Source organism: Danaus plexippus (genome assembly GCF_018135715.1).
Source record: "Danaus plexippus chromosome 9 unlocalized genomic scaffold, MEX_DaPlex mxdp_26, whole genome shotgun sequence".
Classification (NCBI taxonomy): Eukaryota; Metazoa; Arthropoda; class Insecta; order Lepidoptera; family Nymphalidae; genus Danaus; species Danaus plexippus.
Window position 1 is genome coordinate 1,302,874 of NW_026869848.1, and position 19,780 is coordinate 1,322,653.

Sequence of the window (19,780 nt, forward strand, 5' to 3'; positions counted from 1 at the left end):
ACTCGTGTTTTTTACTTGCTATTACAACTTTAGTTACACTACCAATGAATCGTGATTCCTGAATAACGAAAGTGTCAGATAAGTGTTTTCAGTAATCTACTGCCAGCATCAATATATGTATAATTAAACGGAAATATAAAAATGCGAGTCATAGTTTTATTTCAAAAAGTGTGTGCTAGTGATAAAATTAGTCATTTTTGTGCATTCCTTAAGAATAAAAAAAGTAATAATCAAGTAAGTCGTGTTACTCTGTTAGCCTGAATTAAAAAAAAGTAAATCGAAAACCATTTTGTTTTTATAAAATGTAAAATTACAAATAATACAAGATTTCGTTGAGATTTATTTATTCATACAATATAAAACATTCACAAAAGCAGTTATATCAGAAATATATAAGAGATTCCAAACGTAACAGACAGACAATTGCTCCCGAATAAATGTTATATCTCATATAAACTATAGTTCTATTTTCAAATTGGACGTACGTAGTAACATTAAAGTTAGGGGCTGATTTAAGAAAATACCTTTTATAATTTCAAGTTTAACAGTACAAACAGTCACTTAACTAACTTAACAATACCTATTAGCAATAAATTTATAAAATGACAAAACAAAAAAAAAAATGAACATTGTTTATAAATAAAGAATGTGTAACGCGTGTGACGCGCCGTCCTTCATATAATTTACAATAAATGTAACAAGTCCTTTACTATACGGTGTTAGCTCAAAAAACGTAAACGGAACTTACATTCATGAGCAGGAGACGCTTTAATAATACGAATAATAAAAACACGTACAAATAATAAAACGGTTATTTATACGTGAAACTAAAAAAGACTGTTTCTAGCGAAAATATCATAAAGTAACCTCTACACATATATTTTTTTTTTTTGTTTGTTTATGGTAACAGTTCTGAAATCGTATTCGAGGTGGGCCATTACTAATAATAACTTGTACATAATATATGGTATGTTGTGTCGATTATTTAATTGTTCTTATACGAAGTTATTTCCTCGTGATGTCTTCGTTTCAAACGTACCTGTGATTAAAACACATCATTATACACAATGACATATTTATTTTCATTTAGATTTATATTATTTTATTCAAACACAATTCTGGTTCTGTTTAAATATTATCACACCAGTTGTTATTTTTTTTTTTACATTTTTTTTCGTACATTAGTGACGTCCATTTTCCTCTTTATTTATTTACCGCCTTTACAAATTAAATAGCCCAGACCAAAAGTGACTTTTTATATAGCGTTTCTATAAATTTATTTTTTAATATGAATAGATGTTTATGTATCTGATTAATGTTATACAGAAGAACCAATTCTTTCTTAAATCATTTTCTCTTATCTCGTTTGACTTTGGATCAAGGCTGGTTGGTAATTGGCATGCTATTAGTATAGTGAACATAAATCATACTCACCGTAAACGTTCGTAAAACAATCATACCAAGCAGAATAAAAGAACTCTTGCAATATATCTTTTATTTTATATTTATGCCACCGTTATAATAACAAACTCGCCGTTTCTTATAACTGTTATATATGAGCATTATTTGGCAATGTTTTAAATGCTAGCTTATTTAAAATCGACGATTACATAGTTTCTTAATGTTATTGCAAAAATTAAAACTTTTCAAAATCAGCGTTACAAAACGTACAATAAATATATCAAAAAGCTTTCAAAGCTAAATTTTTTTTTTTTTATATAATTTTTTTATATATCTTAACATATTAAGTTATATATTCTATATTCTAAGTCAATCATCTTTCGTTTTAAGGGTTCACTGTGTATATTTTTATCATAACTGTAATACACATATCACATAGAATATAGAATAAAATTTGTTAACACAAAACAATAACTTCTAGGTGTTCTACAATTTAATTGAGTATTATTTGTCACAGCAAATGTTAGTAAAGCAACCACCCAAATATAAGAACTATGATCACACAGACAACAAATAAAACATTTTATTCCCAGGCACAGATAAAAATATTTAATAAGAAATGTATAATGTTATATTTATTATCTGTGTCATATTACAAGAACATTAAAACATATCTCAAAGCTTGTTAACCACGGGATGACCACAGACTGTGAAAGTGAATTATACAAATCTGATATTGCGTCATATTCTGTTAATGTGTTATTGTATCTAGTATTAAATTTAAAATATTTAGAATCAATTCAATGTTACAATATATATGAATTGAATTTACTGCAAAATTATTAAAAAAAATTATATGTTATATCAAACGAATTAAACTCTCTCAAGATTTATTATCATAACAAAATAATTAGACAAAATATATAAATCTAGTTTGTTGACCTATCAGACACGAGACCAAAAAGAAAAGACCAAAAAAAAAATAAAAACTAATAAGTAATCTCGGTTGACATGTGTGAATTTAGAAATGATGTATTAACCAAACCACCATGCAGTGAGCAACCCATGTATAGCGTCAAAAAAGAACCAAAAAATTGTGTCATAGGTACCAGGTCTAATACAAAATATTAGTAGCGAGACCTTCTGTCCATGTTCCTGATAGAGTTGGCGAGGCACAGCGAGAACAGCGCTCCGACGACCTACAACAACAGAACATACCGCGTTAACACTCAGAAAATGATGTAATAAAAAAAAATAGCCTAATAAACATCACACAGGCCAGTTTTGTGATTTAGTAAGGACGTTTGTTGCTCTTCGATCTAAAATGTATTGAAGTATCTTGATGAAACGTTACAATAATATAGTTTAAGCTACACAATAACATACAGACTATAATTATCCCTTTAGAAGTGTAATTTGATGGGAATGCAGTAATTTTTACTATGAGGTCAGGTATAAGACGATAGATGTCGCTAAATCGGTTCCCATATATATTTTATTGACCATATAATATTATAAATTTTAATATGAATACTAAAGACAAAAATAAAAACTACGCAGTATATTTACGTCCACAAAATATCTCAATAATGTAATTGGGATACAAATCTCACCTCAACACAAGCTATCCCAATGGAAACCCCAGCGATAGGTTTGCTCCATTTCTCAAAGAGGTCAGCCACGCGGGAGGAACAGCCCTCAGTGTTGGCGTCCACGAGCGTGCAACTGTTACCGAGCACCTTTCCTAATGTCCCAACGTTCGAGCAACAAGACTTGGGCAGCTCCAGTAGACCGTAGTCCGATGGACCGTTCTTGCCGCAGCATTGCAACTATTGTACAAGGATTTGGATCAACTATTAATTTCTACTCTGATACAAATGACATCGGTCTTGGCGTTGTATTACCTGTTGTTCCAAGTTGTTAAAGACAGTCCTGGATGCAGCGTCAGTGGTACCCTTGTTGTAGAGCGTGTTCATGGTTTTGACGAGCCCCTCTTTGATAGAGTCCCCGTTCGTGAACAACAGCACAGCCAGAATTACTTGGACGATGATGATCACGAGGAGGAAGATCGCGTACTGGAATCATTGTTATTATATTCTTTAGTATACAAACATACATACAGAAAAACAAACAGTGTATAACATATAAGTGCTGCTAATGGCGATTTCTGTCAGATAACTTTAGGGGTAGAGAACATTTATGAGTTAGGAATTTCGGGGAGTGTGCTAAAGACATGTAAGCTAAAATTTGGTTGTTGTGCCCGGAATAAACTAAAACAAATATAACGTTGGTCGTTGAATAACATCCAATAACGTTAATTAAAAATCAGTAAGCAGAACGAAAGTATAGTTTCTCTGCGAGAGCTCGCCTTTGTTTAGAAAAAACAATTGTATTCCTCGGCACGTCAAAAATGCTTTCACATACACTTTAAACAATGGTCGACGAGAACTAGTGTTGTGCATTACGATAGCAACAAATACCGGTAGAAATATTTACAACTACTTTGTTGAGACGGCTTTTGCTTATGTCGAGCATCGTGTAAGTTAATCTAACGTAATCCATAATCCTAAAATTTGCCATCGGCTTATTATCGCATTTAACAAATAGGATAACATATAATGAAAAAAATGACACGTCGACTAAAAACCTAATAACTTTATGAATCAATTCAATTATTTGCTTTAGCATAATCTTTAATGTACCAAGTAAACAGTTTTGAAGGGCCTTTGATTTGGTGTGTCTTAACTATATTTACATAAAAGACTAAGTACAAGCTAGCTATAGTTTAACATTTTTGTTGTATCGAGTATAATTAATTTACCTTCTGCTAATGAAGAAAAATTACGCCTAGCAAACCTTGGCCCATTAAATCCGTATAGCAAAACGATCTTCTTGCTATTTGGTTAATTTGGCTAAGGAGGAGAGTCTTATGTATACTCACAGTAACAACCATGCAATGGCTCTCCCGGATGGCACCGCAGCATCCGAAGAACGCTATCACGAACATGACAGCTCCAATCACTATGAACAACCATGGCGCCACGGACAGGTGACCGTTCAACTCCTCTCTGATCACCGACCAGTTGAGTAGAACAGCCACTCCGATCCCGATGACGGCCAATCCGAAGAGCTGAGGGATTTTTTAATTTTTATTGTATTAAAAGTTATCCTAAGAATTCATTGCAACAATATCAATAATGATCAGCGAGTAATTGCGAATTATTCTAGAAAAATTATTGTATCGGACCCAAATTTATCGGCAACATCATCATCGGCAGATCAATTACCGAATATACAGCGAGTTAGTGAATAGAATTATACTTTAAAATTTCGTTAACAATTCTATCTTGAGAATCTCGTCGTCTTGTTTGAAATTAGTCATTGGCAAAAAATATCAAGGTTACTCAAACGGCCTTGACTGGTTGGTTACGGCTTGTTCATCGCGTCTAAAGGATTTAAAAGATAATTATTATTTTTTCATTTCAAACTCCATTGAGAACTGAATAGATTTTTGATGGTTATTATTATTGAAATCAGTGAATAAATTCAGGAATTTCGTGTTACAAGGAAAGAATCAATTCGGATTTTCCGGAGATTAATTTATTATTACATTGAGTTTCTACGTAGATTTGCTGTATACATATTTATTAATCGAGAACTTTTTATTATTGTATTGTGTTAACTTCATTATTTGTAATATCACTTCCGAACGTGGGTTTAATCAATTCACTAGTTCGGCCATTTTGTTTCCAAGTTATTTTTACATAAATTATCACCAACCAGTAACACAACACATATGTTTTTTTAAAGCTTTAATATATTCTGTGAAAATTATTGCCAAAATCGTTGCTAAGCTATGCTATAAATATATTATATAAATATGAATGTGTTGATTTTTATTTTGTAAAACCTTTGATATTTACTATGAATTCTTATTAATAAATTATTATACTTTTCTGGGCACACATGTTTCTGATAAACAGCCCCGGATGTAGGCCAGGGTCTTTCACATAAAGCCACGTATACTCATTAATATGAAGGAAAGGAAAACTTTTTTATATTAAAATTAAGAAAACCTTATCGTGCTGTCAGTGTTTGTTTATTCAAGAATATAGCACGACCTGAATGACTATTTGCCGAATGAGGTCACAGTTTTTAAGTCATATTAATAGTATTATCAGTCATACATACAAGGCATTTGTTAAGCCTGGCCCGCGAACGTTTCGTATGAAACACCTTAGGGCTTAAATGAGACTAAAGACATAGCTGTACTACATCCACACAAAGATGTTCGTACAATGAACCGACGTGTTCACATTTCCGTCTATTCGGCACGCAACTCTCATCCTTCCAATCCCACAATAAGTGTCAGATTCCTTTCATTATATAATCTAAATATAAATTATCCAGCGGTTACAATAGGCGGCCAGCGACTTTGTTACGGAGCCTACGAGCGGTAAGGGTCACATTCATATATACGTGTATGCAATTTAAGTCTTTGTTGCGTTGTAGTAGATAACATATTCGTAGTTGTTAATTTGAGATAATGTTTATATTTGACAGGCAGATGCTTTGTATTGCATAACCAGATGTGATCATTGGGGTCAGATGAAAGTACGGTGCTGGGTTACCGCGTCTTAAGACAATGGTGACCAGATAATAACGTAACTTCTAATACAAGTTTTACCGGTACTTGGATAACGTGAATGTGGACTTGGGAGACGGACAATCATCGACATTGGTTCCCTTTTTTTTAAATACATTCCAAAGAACTTTCGTATATATATTATATAGTTTTAGCTGATAGTAATACCTCATTCATAGTAAGGTATGGCGTCACCACACACACGTCACACAAAATATGAATAACTAATAATTTTGAACAAATTTTAATAAATAATTTGTCTCTGAATAAGTAATTTCAATATTAAAAATATGTTCTCATATGTATGTGACTTATTATTCCAGCCGATAAAAGACAATTAAAAAAGTTCTTTATCGGTTTGATTGTCAAAAAACATGGCGGAGTCGTTGTTGAATTAAAAAATTGCTTACGCCGTTTAAATGGCACAACTAATATATTTTGTATGCCAGGATTTACGATTTATGGGTTGATAATATAAAAAAATATATATATCGTATAAAAGTAATTTACGAAATCATATTCTGTATATAGTACCGTACTAGACTCGCCTATCAAATATGATGTTGCAAGATAACTACTGTTTTTTTTATAATATTTATATCAGACAAATTTCCATACCATAAATCCTCTAGACAGACTCACTCTAGATTACTTCAAAGCATAGTTGAAACTACTTAACATTGTCATATTACTAGGTTTACAATTTTTATTACTACTGACCTTAAAATATGGACACTAATGGTAAACTCTAGTTTAAAAGTAAACTAGGCCACAGCATTGTCAGGATAAGAAACACTAACAGCACTAACACGACTGAAGTGGAGTGGGTTATGTTTAGAAGATATCGAGGTCGACTTTTGGAAGACTTGCTTCCATTTGTTTACTTAAAAACTTTAAACTTTCTACACATTATTGTCATGCCTACTTTACAATACTTTTACCATAAGCATATTGTCCAACTAGTTACCTACAGTTTTGAGTTAACTTACAAATATACATAAAAATTGAAGTGTCTGTAATAAGTTTGACAATTGAAACTTGTGGTCGGAATAGTAATTTATGATGTAAATGTTTTATGAACAATTTAAAATTTGTATAGTTTAGGGACAATCTAATATTTATACTATAATTTGGATCTATATAACATTGCTTGTACAAATAAATTAATATGAAATATATGGAAAAGTCATTTCTTAAGAATCTCAATACAAGTTACACCCATTACAAGTTCAATTCTATATTCCAAAGGCAAAGCTATGAGAACATCATTCATTTTATTTCCATCTGAATCTTATCTGAATTAATTATAATATTAATTATACTCAACAAAGCATAAATGTTATTTAAGACAAAAAAGAACAAATTTAAAAGCTAGTTGCTTCGATTTTATTAATTTTTTTTTTTTTAATTTCAATAAATATTGCACCTGAATGCCAACATACAGCCTATAAGAATTTGTAATTGATCATAAAGTATACAGCTGAGTGCCCTTCAAACTTTGATGTCTGTTAAAAATATAATCCATTATGGCGATGAGAAAAATAAATTGTATCTGTACTTAATATAGGGAATTACAAAGATGAAGAGGTTCGATGTGAATTGCGAATGCATCCTTAAGTAATGAGATAGATAATATATAAGTTACTATTTATAAATATTAAGATATGTGTGAACAAACAAATAAGGTACGTTACATTGTTGTTGAATAACACATTAGCTAAACCTGTAGAAGTAACTTTAATTTTTTTTACTTATAAAATATAATAATCTCATATCTAATGTATATTTTGGCATCACCGACGGATCGAACCAGCTCTGAACGTGGTCTCAGAATACCGGGGATTAACTATCTTTAGTTTGTATGTAGATAAACAAAATCGTTTATAATTATGGCTTTGACAGGAGCATGCACAGAACTATTAATGATTGATATAAATATAATACAAGGAGATGAAATTATAATTCCAAGGATATAAAAAGTTGAACTAAATTCAGAAGATATAGACAAAAATCAACATTTAAACCAGCGAATGTTAGTTTTATTGGTAAAAAGCAACCGGAATGTTATATTCGAGAGGTCATTATGTATTTGTTATTGAAATGAAACTAATATGACGTTTCTGTTACTTTTCAGCAACCGTGATCACGGGCGGACGAAACGTCGGGAGTGTATAGTTTTAACAAAAAATAAAGCACGCGTAATATTATCCGAAAAATATTAGTTTCATTTAAATTAATAAAACTCGCGAAAGTCTTAGATCTCATTATATATTTGTTAGTTTTAATTTCATTATTACCTCAATATTTCTTTGTTATTAGAAAACAAATTAAGCGAGTTTTTATACTTTTTATTCATAGTGAAAGTAAAGTAATAGGTAATCATTTTAATCATTGCCTCAAACATATCTTAGTAGTCATAGTTCTAACCATATTTTAGCTTAAGTGTGTGACAAATATAAATTAAATATATCTATAGAACGTTCTCACTCATATATAAATAGGTTTCGTTAAAATGTTACTTTGTGTACTTCTAGAAACCGCGACTAATGTCGCAATAGCTATTTATTCATAGAACTTTTTATACGTCTTAAAATGTAGCATATACATTATATAATAGTTCCTAATGTAACAATTATATGTATTGCAGTACAGCTAGTTTTCACTGTGACTTTGTCCGATTGGTTTTCGGAATTAGGTTCAGAGAGAAGCGTGTTAAAACAATAAAAATGGTAGCCAACCGGCTGCCATATCTGTAGACTGAATTACTTGTCTTTACATACAATTCGACTGTCATTCCTCGCTCCTGCGATAACTACTCTGAATATTCATTACATCCCATGTGGTTTGCTGATGTTTATATTACATAACTGTAACATTCTATCAAAATCCATTTAGTAATTTTTAAATAAAAGAGCAACACACATCCATACACCCCCACAAACTGTCCTATTGGTCCTGATAAATGTCACCCCTACTAACGATTCCCGCTAATTTCCCACAGCAATAACTATACGTAAAACGAACGCCAATATACGAGTGTATACCAGTAGTTTCTGTTTACTATAAAACTGATAGTACGGGTAATGTATAAATAGTACAGCCCACTGACCAGTGTTTCGTAACTAATTGCGCTACATTCCGCGTATAATAGATGGCTTACAAGTATTTATTAAATATCAATTATAAAGGGCAGTAATATATATATATAAAAATCATTTACTATTTTTGTTTAAATAACATTACAACACACCAAAAGACGGAAGTTACACAACCGAAAAAATGTACACATTATATTTTTAAGAACTTTTTGCTTTTTTCAACGTCAATAATGGTTGCAGCTTGTTGCAGTGCATGCTCAAGTGATGTGTCTGTTAATGAACTGTGTACCTATTTAGCGTTCGGGGAATTACCCAAGTACTCAAGCGCGAACAGTGACGATCGCAATGAGATGCAATCGGATACACCATCGAATAGAATTTTAAAAACGTGTTGCCAGAAGAAAAAACAATTTGACCGTTAAATTATTTGGAACTACAAAAGAATCAAATTATAATATGCTCTCCATAAAACCGTTAGGTTAGGTTACAAAGAAAATAAAAAGATTTGGAGGCCCGGCCGCATTGATTCAAGCCTTGATTTGGACAGCTCTGGTGTAATTCATAAAAGTTATGTTTATATTTATTTAACTAGAGACGGTTACGATATAAAAAATAATATTTACTGCGTTTAAAATTCAAGTATATGATTTATTTATAACAATCGGTAAACCGATCCGATGTACAGGTCTAGACCGCCGTCAGACGAGAGGATTGCGAAATTGAAATTTAATATAACATTGTTCAACCAAATAAACTAGCATATGCAAACGGATTCGTTCACATTATCCATGTGTTGTTTCCGTTCAGCCAGCGTTCTACGTTAAGACGCAATAAACAAACAGAAACTTCCCATAATAACTGTGTATACGTTTCTCTGCAAATAAAATTACAACCGACAAATATTCACTACGTAAACATCGTGTATATTGCGATTCAAGAATTGTTTGTTTTAAAAATCCCTCTTTGAATTCGGCATCTGCTTTCTACGGAACACTTGTATGTAGTATTTATTTTTACATTTCCATTTTATTTATCTTAATAATGGGAATTTAACGTCAATAATGTGTGAAATCATTTAATAATCTCGATTCGCTAACTCGCACAATTAGGTACAATGAGGGTTAATTGGCCAAGCCCACATTCAGTCCAGGATCTCGCAGGATGTTTTGAGTAAGGACGGAAAATCCAACTTGATTCTCTATATTTTTTTAATCTAAACTTAACTGAACAAAATTAATGGAACAATATTATTCTGTGGATAAAAAGTTTTAGTCGTACAAGGAGGTCGGAACCTTCACGGTTGGAAATAACCGTGAGTTAAAAATGGACGGTACAAGTGGTTTAAGTTTATAATTGTGTTCCGTACATCACGCCATAGTACCGACCGATCAAGGTCGCATTATACGTGTGTTTTTATTTCCATGGTACTTGTAATAAATAAGTTAAAAATACAAGGACAAGGACCTTATATAACAGAATTTTCTCTTTATTCGACCTTTTAAAAATATAGCTTGGTAGAATTTCATAACTATATAAAAACAGTTGTATACAATAAAGTTTCTATATATATATATATATATATATATATAATTTTCGTTTCATTGACTTTAAAAATTAGTTGCCTTCCAGAATCGACCAAAGGGTAATGTTTGAAAAAATATTTTTTATGAGTGTGTGTTGTATATATTAATATGTAATAATAATGATTCAAACACTGGACGTGTCACAAGCCGTGCCCGCGCGAATGGCCGCTGTATTCGAATTTCGAACGGTTGTGTAACGTTCGGTCGGTCCTGCGCATACGCGTTACATCACCACAGAGACATTTACTTTCGACTATAATTACATTTTATTCATTAAAAAGATAATTAATCGTCCTACTTTTATATATTTTTGACAGTCAATTAAGTTAAATATTGTATAGTTTTATTTTCCGAGCGTTTAGTTGAAGAAAATCTAATTCGGAAAAATTTTATTAATATCAGAGCGATTGCATTTTGTAATAAACTGGAATCAATATTCAGCTGATAACGTTTTCTATTTAAAAATACATAAAAAAAAGTCGATTACGTTTAATAAGATGGTACAGCCATTTATAAAGTTAATCCTAGTTTGGAATGCAGATCGATAAATAAACTCCAGGTCAAAGACTTGCGACGTAGAATTAGATGGAGCTTGAACTGAGAGCAGATATCACTGATGTAGACAACAAAGAAATACCGTCTTAATATGAAGCAGAACGCAGTTAGTTAATGTTTACTGGACTGTGTAGATAGATTTCAAAGAAAGTATAACGTAATTATCACTATTGTCAAAACGACATTGCTATTTTTTTAAATAAATTCGTAAGACAATGGCGAAGATCCTAAGCAAACAGCCTATGAATTTAGTTAAAGATTATTTCACAACGTATATCTCGAGACAATCAGTTTCATTACTTAATATTATACGGTAACCTTAAGCTTAATACAGCTCATTACATCGATGTGCTAACTGAAGGTGAGAGATAAATAACTTGTGCAATATAACCAGCTTCCTTGTGTAATAATATGAAAGTTTAACCCGCAAGTGTGCATTCGGAAATTTAACCTGAATTATAATTTAGGTTAAAAGGAAAAACATTAAGGTCAGTATTCTGAAGTACGAAAGGAGATAAAATGTTATCAGGTATTTTTAAGTAAGTTTATTTATTTTTGTCCCACTAAGGTTGCAAACGACTCGTTTAAAACGAGCACATTTTCCTTATGGCACTATTCCTTCGCCCACGTAGATCAACATAGAGGAATCGGAGGTGTATTGATATTCTTAAATCTATGGACCGATAGCATTGAGAGACTCACGGGAAAGCTTTAGCGACGTTTCGTGTTTTTTTAATAGTCAGATATAGTACCTAATATAAATTCAGTTAAAAAAAATAATCTTAAAATGTTGATGTTTGATAGTATCATCATTACTTTCCACTTCAATTTGGAATTGTTATGAAAAATTATTTCAACTTCATATTTATATTCAACCATATATATAAATATATGTGTGTTTGTGGGTGTGTTTCTAAGCATCGTGCATGATATACAATAGCTAGTTAGATATTAAAATAGATTTGTATGTGACATCGATCCGATGACCCAATTGATGTGACATTTTGATTCTTTGACGGGGTCAGAGGGTAGGGCGAAAATTACGGATGTGTCATTAAAATAATACAAAAAACCATGCATGTGAAAAAGTTAGTTTAGTTCTGTTAGCGGAAATCTAGTATCTATATTATAAGAGAGCACGATGTGTTTGTAGATAAATAAATATTTTAATATCTACATTAATATGTACGTCATAAGAAAACTAATTAAATACAGTGCATAAATGCGTTTCACACAGCCAGCTCCCATTGGCCATGGCTATAAAAACCTTAGAGCTGAGGTCGTCAACCGTTTGCGACCTAGATGTTCTTTAAATAAACCATGCTGATATATTTTTGAATAGAAACACCTCTCGTTTTGCGAAAAATATATTTTGTTTTATTAAAAAATAAAAAGCTTACTATTTATATTCACATAATGTATGTTTAAATTTCTTAGTTCAATAATATTATGGTAAAAGTTCCGGAAAGATTTTGATTTGTTATTATTCAGTGTAACCTAGTATTTACGCGTAAACTCATTAAAATTTTTATTATTTTATACGATATATCTACGTGATCCGGACATTTTGGTTTCAGTACAGCATCCGTGATCGGGAACAGAGGAGGTGAAATTGTGATTATCTTGCGTTGGATGTATGTTCCTATAGTCTACGTTGCTTTTATAAATTAATTTCCACTTAATGTATTTGTCATTTAGGTTATTCTAAAATATATATGTATATTATATTTTATAACCATTCATGTTAATTTTATATCTTTTTGAGTTCGCATTATCTACAATCTGTTGTGTAATTGACCTTAAGAATCCGAGGGTTATATTAAATGTACCACATCAAACAGAAGCTTGTTAAATTTTGTTTTCGCTAATAAAAAAACCTAAGTATTTATAAATATAAAAATATTATAATTTAATATAAAACACCTTAAATGATGTCATTGTGTGTTTTATGTATTAAATAAACCAAAATACAAAGAATATTTTACTTTTTCATTTAGATTTATGCTGAGTTTTTATAATTAAAATATACTGATTCAAATTATAAGTTTTTAAGAATTTTTCGATCTAAGTAGCCTTAAAGGTAAAATAAGGGAAGATGGGAGGAATTTTAACGAGGCAGTGTCGAGAGGCTAGTTATGATTGAATACATATTTTCCCGGGCTCTAACTGAAAAATACTGGCATAGATAGATATAGCATACAAAAAATACGTCTTGCTTGAGAAGGAGTTAAAAGTAGACCTTTTTGAGAGCATTTGCATATCAACATCCATAGGACGAGATTCATCAAACATTTAAGATAGAAATGAGCTTTAGTAAACGTGTTTTTTGTACATTCATGTTTTGTTCTCTTTCACAAAAATCACTAGACTGAATTATTTTAATTTTTTCAGACTAATAATTTATAACATGGTTAAAAACATTACACCTCGAAATGTAATGAAGTTCGGGAAAAAAACAAAGATTACAACTTAATACAAGTCATGTGACACTAGATGGCGCTAACAAGGTACTGACTTACCACTATTAAAGTATTAAAAAAATGAGTAAAATAAATTTTATTATTTTATACTACTTAACAGGATAATTCTTTGACAACATTACTTCTACCCATAAAAGTATTAAAATATAAAGGTATACACATGTATCGACGTCACTACAAGTAAGCTTTTTATACGCGATTTGATTTCGATTTAATTTTCACTAACCAAATATTTATTTAAGAACAGTTTGATTTAAACGTGTTAAGTAATGGGTGACTCCTTATTTATTTCGAACTTTCGCTGTCTACTGCTGAATATAGGTCTCATTCAGAGTGCGTTAAGTGTCCAGATTCAGGTCCAGGGCTACTGCCCCAGGTGTCACTGCCTCTTAAGACAAATCATAGGTCTTTCGTACAAAATATCATAACGTTTACCTACAGGCCGCACTATTCTTGTGACCCATGCATCAACTGTTCAAATAGTGGACTACGTCCACCTCAGTGTCATATTCCTTACTTGTTACATATATAAAATATGGAATAACTTATCGTTTTATAAAAAAAAATAAACAAACTGAATCTTAACGGTAGAAGCAAGGTGAAGGTTAGTATATTATATAACTAAAACCGTCTGTCACATATAAGAGACATACATATATGCTAGGTAAATTGCTCCTATAAACTTTATATGTAATTATAGTATAAAGGGATTCTTGAACAAGTGAGGGACTATTTTAAATAATACCAAGGTCGCGACAAACAGGGGGATGAAACAGACGGACGACAAATGTACATATATGTAGCATCGAGACGTGACCAGGGGTTGGTATTATTCCCCATACACGACAATAGGAAATTATCAATTTAGTCTCTACGACCTTTGTATTAAGACATAATATTAACATTTATCTTACTCGCTCAGTAGTTACAGATCGAATATTTTTTCGAGCACTATCAAAAGAATTCTTATTTAATGCATAAAAAAAAAACATAACCGTTTTGCGAAGAAAATAGTTAAGATAAAACGTAAATAATAAAGGACAACCCACACATATTTCTACTTAAGATCAAGTATTTAACATTTCAAATAAAAATAGTCTAACCAAGGTCGTGTGGATACGGCGTGAACATAATACAAAAATGGCATCGCAACATCCATTACAATAATAATCTACATTAAAAACAGGTTCAACGAATTAACTCGCTTAAAGATAAGAGTACTCGTCGGTTTTAAAGTGTTAGTCTATCAAATATACTAGTTTTGGCCGGCGTTTTTGTCCTTGAGTGCTTCAGAATAGAGCTCAAGTAAAATTTATTAAGTGGGTTAAAACAATTGCTAATATAGCAACGCGCGGCAGCGACGTGTATGGTCTCTGACACAACCTAATAAACAAAATCACTTCTAAGCTTGAATCCTTGGGTAACTACAAGGAATTTTGCAGAATTTATAGCCTGCCTTATTCTGATGTCTATTCTACATTACTGTAAAAAAATCATTGAAGTCCGTTGAGTAGTATTCAAAAAGCTTTTGCGTTTAACATTTTAGTAAGATAGTAGGATGGACGCCATACTGATTACTGTATCGAATAAGTTTTTATCACACGGGAAGTGTCCACATAAATGCATAATGTATTTACAACCAAATTAATACGAAAATATATTTTCGATCCATCATGGTCTAATATGAAAATATCAATCAAACGCAAACTACTCAAAGCAATGAATACAACATAAACTATGTCCTCTTGTTCTCTAAAATGTACATTACGTGAGTTAAGAGGGGTATTATTTAGTTATGGGAATGTTAATAAATTCGATATAACAATGCAGGCGCCGTGATGGCGTCTGTCAGAATTCCAGATGATGTCACCACAGCTACTAACTTACTATGGACACCTAAATTAGTGACGTCTTACTAATTAAATTACGGCTCAGTTTGAGGAATTAACGTGGACTTAACGCTTGCTACTTAAGGAACCTCATGGTATGTCTCACAACCTTACATTATTTTTACCTACAAAGAAGAACTTTCAATGTAATGTATGAATCTTTAAGGTGTTAAAACATTATTATTATTTATTTCGTATATCTCAAAATTAACTACAGATTACATCAAATTGTTAGGAATGCTCAACAACGCAGCTCACGTATCATTATAGATTAAAAATTAAAATTTATACACTATAGACATGTAGATATAGAAACTATTGCGTTAGCCTTTTCCTGTAAGTAATCAACGATACAATTGTTTACATGAAGTAACCTTCAACTTAACAACTTACACTGGAGCACGTCTTCAAGTTTCCTTCAGGGACTTCTCCCTGGCATCTTTACGTGTTCCGAATACAATTTAAATAAATTTTATAGTTGAACAATCGTAATGACTAATTTACTAAAAATATATTTAATTAAAGTAATTGCAATTTCGGTAATTAATTAACTAGAACGATGACATAATTACGTCATACCTGGTGTGATGATAAAGGCGCCAAAACGTTATTTGAGTCATGCGATTATAGGAACCGATCACATAAAAGTTCATGATAATTAAATATTCAATACAACGGCACCTGTTTACCGGGGGTGAACAGGTAAGCGATTTTAGACACGCAAGCGTATCTAATTTATTTGAATAAACTGTTGCATTACAAATTACAATATTACAACTTTTTTAATCTTTATGGCCACCATGGCCGCCTGCGGTAAGATATAGATGCAGTGCCAATTATACTACAACTCATTGTCGTATGATTTGTATTTGACTTAGTTGTAGTGAGATCACAAAACAATTATCACTTGAATACTGTACATGCAAATCGAGGTATGACGCCTAATACATTTTGCAATGGCTATAACCGCAAATGATGTCATTCCTTGTCTGACATTGAGTCAAGAGTATTTTTTACAATGGTTTAAACAATAAATTACTATTACGTTGCAAATATTACTCCTTATGAGAAGATTTAGTTATAACGAGTTATAAAAACTTTATAATATTTAAAATACATCAAGTGACGACTTCAAAATAACACTTAAGGCTGCAAGTCGACCAGTATATATGGTGCGAAGAACGTGACCTTCTTTCTTTTTCTGTCTGTACTGTATTTCTGGAGTGTGACAGAGAAAGTAGACAAATGTTTGAAGTTACCGAATAGCCTGTCGTGTGTCTCAACACCGTAGGATATAATATGGGATGTAACGGTTTTAGTAAATACAAAAGTTTTCTTTGTATAACCGTTCCAATGATATGTTGAGAGTACAATCAAGAATTATTTGCGATTACTTTTCGGGACTGGGCTTAAAAGCTTTGTACATCATACTTTTACTTATAAATAGTTCACTCTTGGCTATTGACTACAAGCTAACGTTTAACTCCAGTCACGGTTAACGATCAAATAAAAAAGGGATCAAAAACTACATTCCGTCACTCATAAACGAGCATGGGGCCACATCCAACCGTGGGTTTTACTGTTCGCTGACCATTATTGTAAAGAAACCGGTTCTCCCGCCCTTTATCCCAACTCACCGCAACCACCAGATTGAAGAAGAACAGCACATATTTCACAAAACCTGACCCACACCCCATATTGAACACAGCAATTGAGTCACACAAAACACGGCGATCACTCACGGATAGACTTGTTTACGAGATCGACGCAGCGGCAACACAAACTGACCTCAATGGTGTATTGAAAGCGACTAAATGAAAATAAACCCGAGATCGCGACGGCGACGCTTCCCCCCCCCCCCCCCACCTGTGCTTACTCACGAATCGTGACCCCGCGTTTGCTATCCTCCTTCCACTCAACACTATACTATCATGAATCCTTGCCTATCTCGTTCTGGTTCATCTCAAATATGAGTTTTATCCTCATTTTATCGAAAAGAAACACTGTTGTAGCATTGTTCTGAACTCATTACATAGTTAGAATAATTTTTTTTACTATTCAACAATTGACATCTGTACGAAAGATATAGAACAAAGAGAAATGTAAAAAAGTAATAATTTTATTAAACTATTTATAGAAATGTAAGCGTTTAAAGTTTAACTGATCTAAAAACAAAATGTCATTTTCATTTGAATGTTCCGATAAGAAACAGTGATTTGAATGCATGCAAAATAAAATCCCTTTTTGTAAATTATAAACTGCAGATTCTATTAGTTGTGAAACAAAAACTTTTAAACAGAGAACATTAACAACCAGTATATTCTTTTTTTTATTTTGACATGTAGCTAAGATTGAAAAACTTATAAATACTGTCGCATGCGGTTCCTAAATTGTACTAAAAAGTATATAGTAAACACTGAATCTAAATTAATTTCATTTGTATTTATTTGTAATTGTAGAAAAAATTTAGATTCTTGTTTGCAGCATATTTCGAAAACCAGTTTTGATTTTAATAAAAAGAATAAAAACCCTTGTGTAGAATCCATTCCTCGTTTTAAAAAGATGGAATTTAGACTGCGGAAATATAATTTGTCTATATCTTTCAATGCAAACGTGTGAGGAATTTATTTCATGAATCACGTTTCAGTACGTGCCTAGACAAGCTAAATTCAGACTTTCTTTTAAGGTATGTAGATTTTGTCAGTAAACAATATTAACATTATAATCAACACTTAAAGAATGATATAGGAGAATTTTATTATCTGTGCTAGAATTTATCCCTTAGTTGGAATAATTATTGGAATTTAAATTGGGATAATAAAAAATTAAAAACAATATATAACATAGTATTTAAATCAAGATATAGCAATATTTAATAGAGCTAGCTTTTAATCCAACAAAATAACTAACTGTTGTGTTACAAATTATAGCCTATGAAAGCATAACCTTGAAAATAAGTCAGTTGACAATTAAAAGTAATGTCAAATGTAAATGCATTTCTAGGTCATTTATTTACACTGATAAAACCGTTGCTTTGCGGAATGTTCCCAACGTGTTGAGTTTCTATAGTATCTCTTTCAATGATTTCTTTTTGTACACAAGCTACCTTAGGACACGCTTTCATCGTAAATTAATACGAAATAAAGAAAGTTATAAGTGTCAGTTTGGACTTTAGGCATACGATACAAATTTTTTCTAAGGGTAGAGATCTCGGTGCGCTTTTACCATTAACACATAACTGATATTAAATAAAATAATGCATAACCACATTCAACTACTAACGAATGTTACATTTGTATTTTGATTGACTGTTTGCTTGTTTTAATCGTAAGTCATTTCAACACGTTATCTTAATTAGGTATTTAAAATTCTATATAAGTACTTCTTAGATATTCGCTTTCATCGAGAAAGAGTAGCGACATACCTCCCGTAAAACAACTTACTACTTAGCAAACCACGAGGGAAAGCTGAGCGTTCATGGTTCATACTTTCCATTACAACACACCGTAGTATCATTACTGATTTACTACTTATGTAAACATCTATCGAGTACTATACTAGATTCAACTATTTAAATACGGTCACAAACCCACAATTATATGAGTAAATTTACTGAGAGTAAAACCTTAAAATCGACGGTTCATATTTGTAATACAAGAAAAAAACCTAGAAAGAATTATTTAATAATTGACTATTTTGGAAATACATCATTCTTAAGTATTAAGTATTTATCGTGACATTTAAATTTACACGTTGCTTTTATTATTTTGCATGATAGCAACAGCCAAAGCGGTATAAAAACTAAAATAATTTAAAACGAATACCCATTTAAAACTAGTTTTATGACTTGTCTAATCCACTTTTAAAATTGTATAGACGCCATCGAGTAATGGGCTTATATTTTATAACGGTCGTGGATATAGTTAATATATACCAAAAAAATATTTTTAGGTTTTAATCTCTAAGAAAAGTAAAAAAAAAAAATATCAACCGTTGTGGGTTCCTATTGACGTTTTAAAAAAATGTAAAATTTAAAAAAAAAATTCTGTTAGAAGGGACATTGAATGAAAAACTCAAATATATTTTCGATTTTTATTAGAAATTTTATGTAAATCATTTAAACATAAAT

The 19,780-nt window shown here is 31.5% G+C and overlaps 1 protein-coding gene across 2 annotated transcripts; it reads right to left on the bottom strand.

The window, feature by feature from the left end:
* Positions 1-327: 327 nt before the first annotated feature.
* On the bottom strand, positions 328-17,478 carry LOC116767622 (CD63 antigen-like). Of its 2 annotated transcripts, none has more exons than XM_061527407.1 (6): positions 17,289-17,478; positions 4,343-4,531; positions 3,306-3,476; positions 3,015-3,230; positions 2,507-2,600; positions 328-1,035 (listed from the first exon to the last, which is right to left on the bottom strand). In XM_061527407.1, exons 1-5 carry the CDS (start codon positions 17,346-17,348, stop codon positions 2,529-2,531), a joined length of 708 nt encoding a protein of 235 aa, XP_061383391.1. In that variant the 5' UTR covers positions 17,349-17,478; the 3' UTR covers positions 328-1,035; positions 2,507-2,528. The 2 variants fall into 2 exon arrangements, with proteins under 2 accessions (XP_061383391.1, XP_061383392.1); XM_061527408.1 differs by having other exon boundaries at positions 328-1,039; positions 2,542-2,600; positions 17,289-17,477.
* Positions 17,479-19,780: the final 2,302 nt, after the last annotated feature.

Excerpts from the sequence above, each read along its gene's own strand:
- LOC116767622 (XM_061527407.1), bottom strand. The coding sequence starts at position 17,348 with ATGGGGTGTGGGTCAGGTTTTGTGAAATATGTGCTGTTCTTCTTCAAT. Across the intron at positions 3,231-3,305 it reads TTAACAACTTGGAACAACAG|TTGCAATGCTGCGGCAAGAA; the intron begins GTAATACAACGC and ends CTTGTACAATAG. Across the intron at positions 2,601-3,014 it reads TTGGGATAGCTTGTGTTGAG|GTCGTCGGAGCGCTGTTCTC; the intron begins GTGAGATTTGTA and ends CTGTTGTTGTAG.